Source organism: Lepisma saccharinum, chromosome 2 (genome assembly GCF_977018435.1).
Source record: "Lepisma saccharinum chromosome 2, izLepSacc3.1, whole genome shotgun sequence".
In the NCBI taxonomy this organism is placed as follows: Eukaryota; Metazoa; Arthropoda; class Insecta; order Zygentoma; family Lepismatidae; genus Lepisma; species Lepisma saccharinum.
In genome coordinates, this window is record NC_139230.1 from 179,722,668 (window position 1) to 179,735,422 (window position 12,755).

Below are 12,755 nucleotides of genomic sequence, written 5' to 3' on the forward strand. Positions count from 1 at the left end.
ACCTGTTGCCAGAAGAGGACATTTCAACACAATATCGTGTTGTGTGTTTGGTGTAAGTATGAGGGTTCAGTACACTTTGAGTTAGTTCAAAATTGTCAGTACAACATCACTGAGTTCTCCTCTCAGCAACTGGAGCAGATGTATGAAGCTTTGGCTTCAAAGGCAACAATGGTGCACAGCCAATCTAGTTGAAACATCAAGAGCTGGAGGGAATTGAGCTCTTAACACACCCAGCATACTCCTTAGACCTTGCACTTGTAGATTACCAGTTTTCTGGTCAGATGTGTGCTCCCTCCATTTCAGGTGCTTCCAGAATCTTAGCAATATTGAGGAAGAAGTCTCAAGTACTTAATCTTGTAACCCAAGGACTCTCATCACCATGGAATCCACAATTTGACAAATGGTGGCTTAAGGCCATTGAACATATTGGATTCTATTTTGAAGATTAAAGTTTTTCTTCTACTTATAGTAGAATGTAGTTTTCCTTGTACTTATGCAGCTGTTCAATTCTTTTTACTAAAAATCCAACATTACTTGAACAACAGCCTAAATGCAAATCAGAAAACTACAAGTGATAAACTTCCATGAAAGTCATGTGCAGTAGTGCGGAATCCCACTTGTCCACATTAGACATACAAATTGGTGCTAGAATCCACATGGGAGTTCACAGACCAATCACAAGCTTGCAGCATACAAATCCGATATTTGTGGATACTTGAAACTATTTATGTGGCCGCGGTGGCTCAGTCGGTAACGTGTCTGACTACCATGCTAAAGGTCCCGGGTTCGATCCCTGGCCGGTTCAAATCCGGGAACTTTTCTAACGATGGAAGCGGCCCCGGCGCCCACCCAACATCGAATAACATGGGTACCTGGGGGAAACCCTGGGGGGTAAAGGCGGTCAGGGGCGTGATGCTGATCACATCACCCCCACTTACGACCGGATCAAGAAAGTGTGGGGCGTTACCCCCTATACGCCTTCATGGCATGGTGCTAAGCACAGGGGAGCACTTTACCTTTTTTTTTACTTGAAACTATTTAATAGGTACTGGTTTGGTTTGAGTTACTGTTTTAAGTCCACTTTATGCACAGTAAGGCTAATCGGGACTGGACCTACAGTTTAAAGTGGGATCCGAACCACTTGTGCCTCCACCGGGTATCGAACCCGAGACCCCTTGAATACAATGCAATGACGCTACCACTGCGCCATGGGGGAGGCCCATTAATAGGTACTGAGAAAAACCTTTAAATGAAGAAAAGTCTACATCTAATTCACCAAAAATTACAGATTAATGTATGTAGGAATATGTGTTTGCCAGTTGGACTTTAAATATAAACATACCCTACAGACATGTAAAGAATGGAAGGATGATGCATAACATGTAAATGATGAGAACATATGAAATGTACAAAATACAGGTACAAGAAAGAAGCAATCTTTAATTCCATGAGACAATAGTAAGAATATTGCATTTGATTAATTATGTGGCACTAGCTGGCTGTAGTGTAAACATACATTATATTAATTTAAAAAATAACAAAGAAAAGTGCCTAAGTCATAAAGCTGATATTAACAGATTTTAATGCTTTTTCACATTGATGAAAATTGGAGCCAATCAGCCATTACATCAGCATGAAAGGCCGTAGAAAAGTTTACAAATAGACTCTGGCTGGCTGTTACTGGGTTACTAGACCCATCATAACATAATTTATTTCAGTTTCTAGTTAACTTCAAAAAGTCAGTGTTTCATAGGAGTGTGCATATCAAATATCAGTTCATAGTTTTCAACTTATAGTCATGATATGACCACAAATCACACATGTCTAGCACTCAGGATTGATTGTATGTGCACTAGTTTATGTTACTTCTGGGACTATGGTGTTTGTGTTAATAGAATATACACATATTTAAGCACCAACAGTCAAGAATTTACTCATGAGAATGATTTACCCTATTGTAGAATTTTGTACTTTAACAATTAAAGCCAATGAATGAATATTTAAATATTGAATTTTTTGTCAATTCAAGATTAAATGATTGTTCTTCTTTTAGGTATCTCTATGCATTGGGTAAATCTGTATGGAAAAAGTGGAAGAAAAGATACTATGTGTTAGTTCAAGTTTCTCAATATACTTTTGCAATGTGTAGTTATAAAGAGAAGAAGTCTGAACCTTCAGAAATGATGCAACTAGATGGTTATACAGTTGACTACATAGAGCCTGCTAGTGGTAAGTTTTGTTTAATAACATTACTACTATAGTAGTTAAAATCCAGGACAAGTGTTACAGAAACTTACACTTGAAAAGTAATTATGAGAAATTTCTTTATGTTCTTCAAGCTTTGCTCATATTAGCTCTAAAATTTTTCCTGTTCAAATGTTAAGTTCTACATTTTTGTGTTTCTATTATTATCTATTTTCCACTTTTCCTCTTTGTATTTCACTTCATAATCATTAATAAGATTTCCACAATATCAAAGATATACATCGTGGTCATAAAGAGGAAAAAATTATCGTGAATCCTTTGTAAGTGCAAAGTCATCAGTATCGTAATATATTATGGACAGTGGCCTGCCCAAGGGGGGTTGGTGGGGGGTTATAGCCCCCTTTTTGTTCAGGATTCCTAAAAAAATGGCAAAATATGGACAGACTACTAAAAAACAAACACATAACCCCTCCCTTTCGAAAATCCTGGGCACACCACTGATTATGAAGAAGATAACAAAGAAAATACATGTTTTCATGTGTCATACATGGGAAATATATGTATATTCCCAAGTTGCATTGTTTGCATGTATAAAAACTTTGTACATCCTGAAACCAGCACCCAGCAATTAATAGAGAAGGTCCAAAATTCAGTGTTATTAATTTAAAGTCTGTGTTATTTTTACATGCATTTTTACTCTTCCTTCTATGCTTAAGATTTTCACATTGCTTTAGTTCTGGAAAATTGAGACAAAGTTTAGTTTTAATGACAAAAAAATAAATGTAATGCATACCTTTGTGAGAAATTACCAAATTTCTTGCATTTGGAAAACTATTTCATCTCATATCTTTAAATATACAATAAACACTGAACAACCAAACTGCAAGAAATGAAGCGTGACAATCTCTTTTGAATCGAACTGTCACCAGCTAGGCTAGAAATAACAGAACTCATAGCACTTCAGGTAACTATCTTTAAACAGAAATATTGCATATTTTGCGGTGTTTCTTGCATTAAAGTGCAAAATTCCATATTATTCTGAAAAATGGTATAATTCACATAATTTTGCAATTCTTAAACACTGAAAATTTGCCTCCTTGACCTACCCAAATACATTTTAAACACTTCATTGTGCTTTCCCCAACTTTTTGTTATTATCATTAAAGTGAAAACTTCACATCCCTAAGTATATGATGATCTTTGTCAGCATTACCCAATGATGGTGAACCAAAGAAAGGCCATATGCAATTTGGTAGTGCCCCATGTCACCGGTCACATGTGGTCTACTAGAAAATCCAGCCCATGGATGATCTTGAAATCCTTCATCCATCCTGGTCAAGAGGCTAAATGTGGAAGGATTTTAACCTGCTTTTTGTTCATGGTGCACTTCTTGAGGAACAGAAAGTTCAGTTCCTTGAAGGGTGACAAGTGATATCACAAAGAGTGTTCTTTTTCCATTGAAGAGATTACGTCACTGGCTGAATGTTGTAGAAGGACTATAGACTTCACTGGACTATACTTTGTGGAATGGGTGTCTATTGTTGTTAACATGTAGTCGAGGGATGAATGTGGTATCCTGAAATACTATGAATTCGTGACCTTCCCTGGTTTTATGTTAGTTCACATGTTGCAATACAGAACTTGCAAACAGTGAATAACAAACCTTAATAATAGAAACTTATGATAAGTAAAATAATGTTAATGATAATAGATCTTAATTCAGTTTTACTTTTACAGCAAACCTCATGGTTGGAATGGGTGAGTTAATAACACCTGTTTTCTTTCATTGTGTATTATTTGAAAATGAGAATGTGATTTGTTTTATAAAAATCTTTTTACATGCATGGAGTCCAGTGAACACAATCTTATTGCATTGACACACCTGTTTCACTTTGTTTCTCTTTATGAAACGTTTCAATAAAATGTTACTGTATTATCTCTCAAGTTGTATTTCCCATTTCATTTAATGTGAAGTTTTAAATGAAATATATATATATATTTTTGTACAGTTTTAAGTTATGTTTTGTCAACCTCCATGGTGGGGTGGTTAGCACAGTGTGCTATGATGCCAGAGGTCCTCAGTTCGAATCCCAGCCTGGTCATGGGTGTTCTTTGTGATTGTCCCTTCTTCAATTTCATCGTATCATCACTCATCCTCATCTTCATGAGTCATAAGTGGCAGAAACACACAGTAAAATATCCCAAATCAATGCATGATTAAGTTATGTGCCAGACAACATCAATGTTCAAAATGCCACGTTCAACCTAGAGACAATGAACTTTCTTCATTCAAGGTTACATGGATGAAATCAGTGGCGTATACTGGGTACAGAATCTGGGCTATCTCACTATATCACAATGTTCGAATGGACAAAAAAAAATGATTGTGGGGAGGGAGAGGGGTCTTGTTCATTTTTAGGGATTTTGAAATATTTATGCAGGCCTAGACACAAGAATAAAATATATAACAAACTTCTTACCTTGTATATTCCTTTTCGAGTGTCTTGAGTCCTACATATCTTCACAATTTGGAGCCTCCTCATTGGCATAGTGGCAATGTTGTCACCTTGAAACAAGGTGGTCTCGGATTCGATAGCCGGTGGAGGCACATAGTGGCTCGAATCCCACATTAAACTGTAAGTCTAGTCCTCTGTCTGTGCACAAAGTGGACTATAAAACAAAAATCGAACAACGATTTGAAGCTTGTCCTCATACGTAAGCCAAGTAAATTGCTCGTTAATTATGTCATGCATTTAGTTCACTACACAATGCAGCACATATCATTCACAAAAATATATCCATGCACTCACTGCCGACACTACTCAGCGACCAGCCTTGAAAGAAAAAGTTCCGTGCACCAAGAAAATGAACCCAACGCAATTCCACTTGAACTACAGAACAAGAGTACCTGGGAGCTGGCGCTGTCCTTTGTCAGTTCGGTTATTTTTAGGTGCGGTCATAAGCATAAACCATAAACGGACAGCCAACAAACTCCCCAACCTCACCTCACCCCCGCATCTACTCTGGTTTTTTGAAGAAATCAGCAACCTCTCTCTTTTGTCCTAATTGTCTGCAAGTGGTGTGCTTAGCCCAGAGGGGAAATTTCTTTATCACAAGCAACCAGTTTCCCTTTTCCTCACACTAAAATATCCTGTTCCTGTGAAGATTCCACGCTGGGAACAAGGGGTTCGCAACACTGACAGAATTCATGCTAGAAGATTGCCATCCCAAACTCATGGGACTCCTTCCACATTCAAAGAAGCGGGCAAGTTTGCCAACTCGTAAGAAATTAGTGTAACAACTTCTAAGAAATAAGTGTGCCACCTCCTCAAATGCCATCATCTTCATATTAAAATGTAGAATTTCATGCACTTTTTCCGATCGATTTTTCTGCTCTTCTGAGCCTGGGCTTCGCAGATAGCCTAGATAGCCTAGAATATACACCTCTGGATGAAATGTACCATTTAAGGCTACATAAAGCAGAGTTAAAAAAGACTATTTATTTTAATTATCCTTACCACTCTAACTTTTTCTTCTATTTGAGTGTAATTTTACATTCATGGAAAATGAAATCCATTACATGATGGAAAATGTTATATTGCATTATCTGCAGCACCTGAAGTGCTCAAGATGTGTTTGGTCGAGTCTTGCAGTTTTCTGTGGGTGGGGGGGGGGGCATTATGGTTTAACATGTTGATAATTGACAATGAGACAGCTGGGGGAATGCTTTGTTAAAAATTTTGTTAACTGGAGGAATACCATCCCCTCGCATCCCCCTCTAACTTTGAGCACTGATCATAAAATACTTTTTATTTATTTTATTTCATTTTCTTATTTAATTTCTTTTTGTTGGTAAATATATCTCATTGAATAAAGCAATTACAAGGCACAATCCTTTTTTTAAATACATTTAATTATACAATGTTGATTTAACCACAGGTGTCAACAAAGTGTAAAAACTCTTAAACACCATGGTATGATAACCCTTTAAGGGCCAACATCTACCATGTAATTTTTTTGGGGGGTGATGCATGATCAGCACATTAAGTTTTATCACCACCATTACCTGGTTTTCTAAACTGGAGTTAGCTATTATTTTTTATTTTTCAAGTAGCTCTCCAGTTTTTCTCATGATTCTGGATCAACTCCAAATTTTTGGAGTTTCTGCCAGTTATCAAACGAGGATTACTCATACCAAAGTTGAGAGTGCTGCAATGTTATCACTAGGCAGTTTGAAAGTTAAAATATGCAATTTTCAAATTGCACATGATGATGATGATGTTAATGAGGATCTTCCAACTGAGAGATTGTTCTCATTAATAAAGAAAGGTGAAGCTAGACACTGTGCATTGCACTGTGTCATGAATGCTTGTAGTGGGTGCCAAGGGAGGATCCCACATATTTTCAGTCTCAACCATAGTGAAGGTGATGTGATCCAGCCTCTCTCCAGGGATATTCCCAGGCCATGCTATATTCAGGGACACTGTTAAAAAAATACATCTGAGATCACCCACCCTAAGAATCAAACACAGGGGTCTCAAGCAGCTGTCAGGTGTCAGACTGTATTGTTGCATCTCATTTGTTCTTATTAATAGTTTTCATTTTTCATCTATGTCATGTTAAATGTTTCTTTTACTTTCATTTCCAACTAAGGCTTTAGGTAACGTAAGTCATTGTTTCTCAAGGATTATTTTCCATGTGCCAATGGCTTGTTGCATATGTCACATCTCTTTTAATACAACCATTATTAACATCATTCATGTAAATTTTCACTTACATTTTCAATGTTGTAACAGTTATTTTCATTATGATGACGAAATAATATGAATTGAAATATTTTGCTACTTGTGAGTTTTTTAAAAAGAAAATTATCCTGTAATAGAATATTAAATATACTACATGTAAATAAAAATGTTAAATGATTGCTCACATTTATGATATAATACAAAACTGAATGAATTTCTTTTTGTTTTAGATTTGGAGGGAGGCCGTTTCTTTTTCAATGCTGTTAGAGAAGGTGACAGCATTTTGTATGCTAGCGATGATGAAAATGAGTGCCATTTGTGGGTTATGGCCATGTACAGAGCAACGGGTCAGTCACACAAACCCACACCTCCTCTTACACCAGCAGGGAAGAACTCTACCATATCCAAAATACAGGGAGGTAAGTTCATATTTCTATTTTCAAGTTAGATGATTGGTTATAGTAACTGCCAACTTGGTGGCCAAACGCATTAAGTGGTCGACTTTCGAACTCACCACCAAAGTTCCCAGGTTTGAGTCCAGGTCTGGGCATAGAGTTATTTGTGAGTGTTCATTCATCACTTTCAACTAATTATCAATCATCCTCATTGTCACAATTAGCCAAAAGTTGCATATAAGCGATGTTAAATAAAAATACAAATAGTACAGAGTGTTTCAAAAGTCACGCAACCCAAACTTTTAAAATTTATATCACAAAAACTGTAAGAGATATTTACACCAAGTTTGCTGCATTATAAAGCCTCATCCATGGAGATATTTTTCAGTGCTTAACATTATCAATTTATTACATACAGAAAATTAAATAAATTAATTACTGGCAGAAGGCAGTGTTAAAATTTTTTCCAGAAATGCACTTTTGAGTGAGAAAATTATGTAAAATTATTGGAGAGTCATAATTAGACATCTGATGACTGATGCCATGTCAGTCTCTCATTTGCAACCAATAATAATCTTTTGCAGCATTTGAGAGATTTATGACTTGCAATTTTATGGGTTGAGTGAAAAAGTGCAATTTTTGGGTCATATCTCCGTAGCTGGCAACACTAGCAGGTCGAAATTTTGTCACCAGATGTAACAAGACGTAACAAGCTCTTGTCAGCTGTGTTGGATGGCAGGGTTGCCAGGTGCATGTAAATTTACACTTAAAAAGTCAAATTTCGGTGCAAAATTAGGATTTTTCATGCAAATGTATCGTCAATACTTAGGCACCTATTGCGTGCATCTGGTGACAAAATTTCAACCTACTAGTGTTGCCAGCTACGGAGATATTCCCCAAAAATTGCACATTTTCACTCGACCTGTAAAATTGCCAGTCATAAATCCATCAAATGCTGCACATGATCATTACTGGTTGCAAATGAGAGATCAACATGGCATCAGTTATCAGACGTCTAATTATGACTCTCCGATAATTTCTTACATAGTTTTCTCACTCAAAAGTGTATTTCTTGAAAAATTTTAACACTACCTTTTGCCAGTAATTAATTCACTTAAATTTCTGTATGGAATAAATTGATAATGCTAAGCATTGAAAAATATCTCCATGGATGATTCTTTATAATGCAGCAAACTCAGTATAAATATCTCTTACAGTTTTCGTGATATAATTTTTCAAAGTTTGGGTTGCACGACTTTTGAAACACTCTGTAGTTGTCTCATATTCAGGAGGTCCATTGTCAATCATCCTGTCTGAGGCAGGAGTGCAGCAACAAGTCTGGCAATTTTAAGTACTTCACACTAAGACAAAAAATAATACAGAACAAAACATAATAATTAAGACAAAATGAACTACAGTGCGCTCTCTTTAATTCAAACTTGGATAATTCAAACAAAAGCACATTCCCCTTGAAACCCCTATTTAAAACAATGTTAAAAGAGACTACTTAATTCGAATTTTGAAGGTTAAATTTGGATAATTCGAAGTCAGGTTTCCAATAATTTAACATAAATCTTTCCAAGAAAGACCAAAGTGGTTGCTACGTAAGAAATTCCAGCAGATGACTCGTCCCCCTTTTCTTCTTGAAAAAGTTGTTTTTATGGTTAACAGATGTGCCGACGGCAGATAAGAGAGGGCAGCTGGAATCCCTAGAGCTTTTGTTTGTAGAAATGTGACCTTCACCCTCTCAGAAACAAGTTGAGAGGGGAGCGGATAGCTGGCCAGAGTTGTCATTTGCCTGTGTGTTTTAGTGGAGTCACAATGTTGAAACGTGGTGCATATAGTAGCTTAACATTAGATAAGAAAGTTGAAGTGCTTAGAGAGGTAGAAAGAGGAATGAAAAACAATTAAAAACAGTCATGTGATGTGAATATTCCAATAAGTGTACTGTTCCTGGATGGAGATTTGGATAAAACATAGCAGTTGTAAGGTAAGGTGTACTGTGTGCGTATTAATGCAGTTTTATGTTTAATATAGTGTGTTATTTTATTGGTGTGTTTTTTTAATTATATTCTGGTTAATTCAAATTTTGGATAATTTGAATTTTTTTCGTAGCCCCTTGGAATTCGAATTAAAAAGAGTTCACTGTACTTTACTCATTTGAAGAACAAATACCAAAAGAAAATTCAATCTTTACATTTTGATTTGATTAATTTGAAAATTACATTACTATGATGGCCTCCATTTTGTTCCACACACTCTCTCACTCTTTTGGGTAGGTTGCACATCACATTGCACAGCATGGCAACAGAAATTTTAGCCACCTCTTCTCGGACTCGTTCTTTAAGTTTGTTGAGGGTGCATTGGGTTGGTGGTTGGAAGATTTTGCAATCAGAAAACCAAGTGACATTACATGCTCGCATGCTGACTGTTTAGGACTTCTCTGTAGAACACCTTTCACTCTGACAATATTGTCCGGTGTACATACACTTTACACTGTCAGCTCTTTTCTTCAATGTAGGACCTGTTTCCTGGAAGTTCTTAATCCATGTTTTGATGGCATGGACAAAAAGCCCCAGATCATTAAGTGGAATAATAAAATGTTACCAAAATACACAATGCGTGGACACATAACTATCATTATTTTTGTAATATGTTTTTACAGCAAATGCACTCTGTGCCCAGTTCCACCACTCCATCATCACTGAATGGTGAAAGCCGGGACTGCAAGGGAGCAGTAGTCATGTATTACCTCTGATGCAACAACTAGCTATATCTAGATTTGCAAAATTGCCCAATTCATTGCCGCACCCTGTACTAGAGCTGAGCTGATGCTGATTACAATGTATTGATGTCGGTTGATACCATTGATATCACTATTGGAAAGTATTTGTTGGATTTTAATTGCCGATACTGGCCGGTAATTTTTCAGCATTTTGCTCTTTTGCAGTGTGTGCAAAAATGTCACATGACAATTCACGAGGTCTAATTATCCTGGAAGTTATGGAAAATTTGAAGATTTTATTATGCACCAAGATTGTGTGATAAACTGTATTTGTGATTACATGACAGGTATTTTTAATAATTTGATGTATATTTCTTTAATATTTTGAAGTAAAACTGTAGTAAATTGATGCACATAATTGGAGTGGAATACTCAACTACTAACATTAATCAATATTTTGAACAACTTTTAGTTGTGACAATAATCAAGCATCACTACTGGTGGGTATCAGTATTAGTATGGGTATCAGTATATACCTCAGTTAACATGTTATGGGGCATTCCCTTGTCAAGGGTGGGACATGCGGACTACATTTTTTATATTAAAGTAACTTTTCTACTGATAGTTAAGTAACATTTTTCTTACAGTTTCTGTGCAATGAAATATGAAACTTAACAGTATTGATTAACCATGACTACCCTTAAAATAATTTACAAGATTTATAGATATAAGTGAACAATTTTATGTCTCTGGTGGGACAGCTAAACACTGCCTCTTTACTTAATAATATATTTATTTTAATTTCTATGAATTCTTACATGATGAAAAGTAATTTATTTAAGACAAAGAGAGAAGGTAATTGACCTTCGAATATTCTAGTGGAGTTGAGGGAAATGTAACACTGAAAGTAGAAATTGTTTTTTTGGTGTCACGGGTGGGAAACAATAGAAAACAAAAGTAAATCAAAAAGTTAAAATAAACGAACATGTAAAATACCTTCTACCTTATAACTTAATTACATGTAGTACTTGAATTTTTATGCAAATGACAATTTTAGATTGTGGACTCGCAAGATAGGATAAAGTTACAGCAAAGTTACACTTTGACATGGAATGCCCCTTGTAGAAGTGTGAAATGGTTTGGTATTGCGACAAATTTTAACAGTATTATTTTACATTCCAGATGCTGACAGAGCAAGAAAACATGGTATGGAAGAGTTCATATCTGCTGATCCTTGTAAATTTGACCACGCGTCATTGTTTAAAATGCTTCAGACACTCACATTAGATTACAGACTAAATGATCCGTATTGTTCTCTGGTAAGTAAGTTCTTCTGAAGTTGTGCTGGTGATTCTTTATGAAACTGATGCTTTGAGGAATAAGTTTGTGATGTACAAATATTGAACAATGAAATATTTATCATTGTCACCAATTGTGAATACACTTTTGTAAACATATAATATGCAAATTACACTCCATGCAAAATGCTCTTTGTAAATGGGAGTGAGTGTTAAAATGTTAATCCTAAAATAACAGGCAAACCTTTTTTCAAGTAATGTGAAGATATAATTGGACTGATGAAAATTGCGTGTTCAGAGACAGTGATATGTGTAAAGAATTTTGTTGATAATGGGGTGTATATTTGAAGAGAGAGTGTGATTTGCAAAATGAATTAGCATTATGGTTGAGGAAAAAGTGTACTATAAAAGTAAAAATTTTAATTTTCATGTTTCTCCTTTCATTTTTTATAATATGCAGTTTAGTACTAAACCACAAGTTAATAGCCATAGTGAGAAAGTCTTTTACTTCATCTTCATGGTTCTTTTGAAAGGATCTCAAGACAATCATCAAAATGTAGTCAGTCAAAATAATATACAACTTTACCAATTATAAATTTGTTACAAACTGTCATTGTGTTAATTTAGAGACTGTCATTGTGTTAATTTAGAGGAGGGGATAGATTAATTGGTACTCTATTGATATTGGTCTACTTGGGGTATCACCTTATTGGTAAAATTTGGTGACAATTTTACCAATTCGATATATCCATAAAGGTATCCAAGAAAGTTCTGTTAGATTTTCACCTTCAAATATAAAAAAGTGATGGGAAATGGACCTGCCATGTTAAACATAGACCTTATCAGCATCAATGATATGCCTCCAACTTTCTGACATACCGTGGGTTCCACTGTGGTAGAACTCTGTGGAAGTTGAACCAAAGAAGTCGTCAGGTATGGTTTACACCTTATCTAAGTTTCAGAACTGTTGCCTTCTAAAGTGGTTGTCCTGTGAATAGAACTGATGGTAATCGGAGGAGGCAATGTCTGGACAATATGGCAGATGCATCAGTGTTTCCCAAGCAAGTCAGAGACTGGTGTCACAGGTGACCTCACATTTTCTCCTAAGCAGAGGACACAACTAGTCCTCCTCCATGGCTGTGTGGTCTAAGGCATTGTGGTTTGGATTCCGACTGTGGGATGGCATGAGTTCGAGTCCACCTGGGTTCAGTCTCAGGGTTTTTGGCCTGTGTATAGGACGAGTGGCAAACCACCATTGTGAGGAAATTGGAGAGCTACAAGTGAGTTGCATAACCTGGTCTGGGAAATCTCCTATAATGGGTGAGCTTTGAGGTGCTGACCCCACATCACCCCATTATTGGTTGAAGATCTCCACACCTGTAGGTAG

General features: G+C 36.1%; 1 protein-coding gene across 16 annotated transcripts in view; it reads left to right on the forward strand.

Moving 5' to 3' along the window:
- Cadps (calcium-dependent secretion activator 1) overlaps positions 1-12,755 on the forward strand; it is a 462,589-nt gene that overhangs the window by 374,319 nt on the left and 75,515 nt on the right. For 12 of the 16 annotated variants that reach the window (XM_083117745.1, XM_083117744.1, XM_083117743.1 and 9 more), the window contains 4 exons: positions 2,054-2,229; positions 3,943-3,963; positions 7,181-7,369; positions 11,253-11,389. In XM_083117745.1, the coding sequence (XP_082973871.1) occupies positions 2,054-2,229; positions 3,943-3,963; positions 7,181-7,369; positions 11,253-11,389 (523 nt within the window). The remainder of the gene's footprint in view (positions 1-2,053; positions 2,230-3,942; positions 3,964-7,180; positions 7,370-11,252; positions 11,390-12,755) is intronic. The other 4 variants (XM_083117748.1, XM_083117758.1, XM_083117757.1 and 1 more) reach the window with 1 other exon arrangement.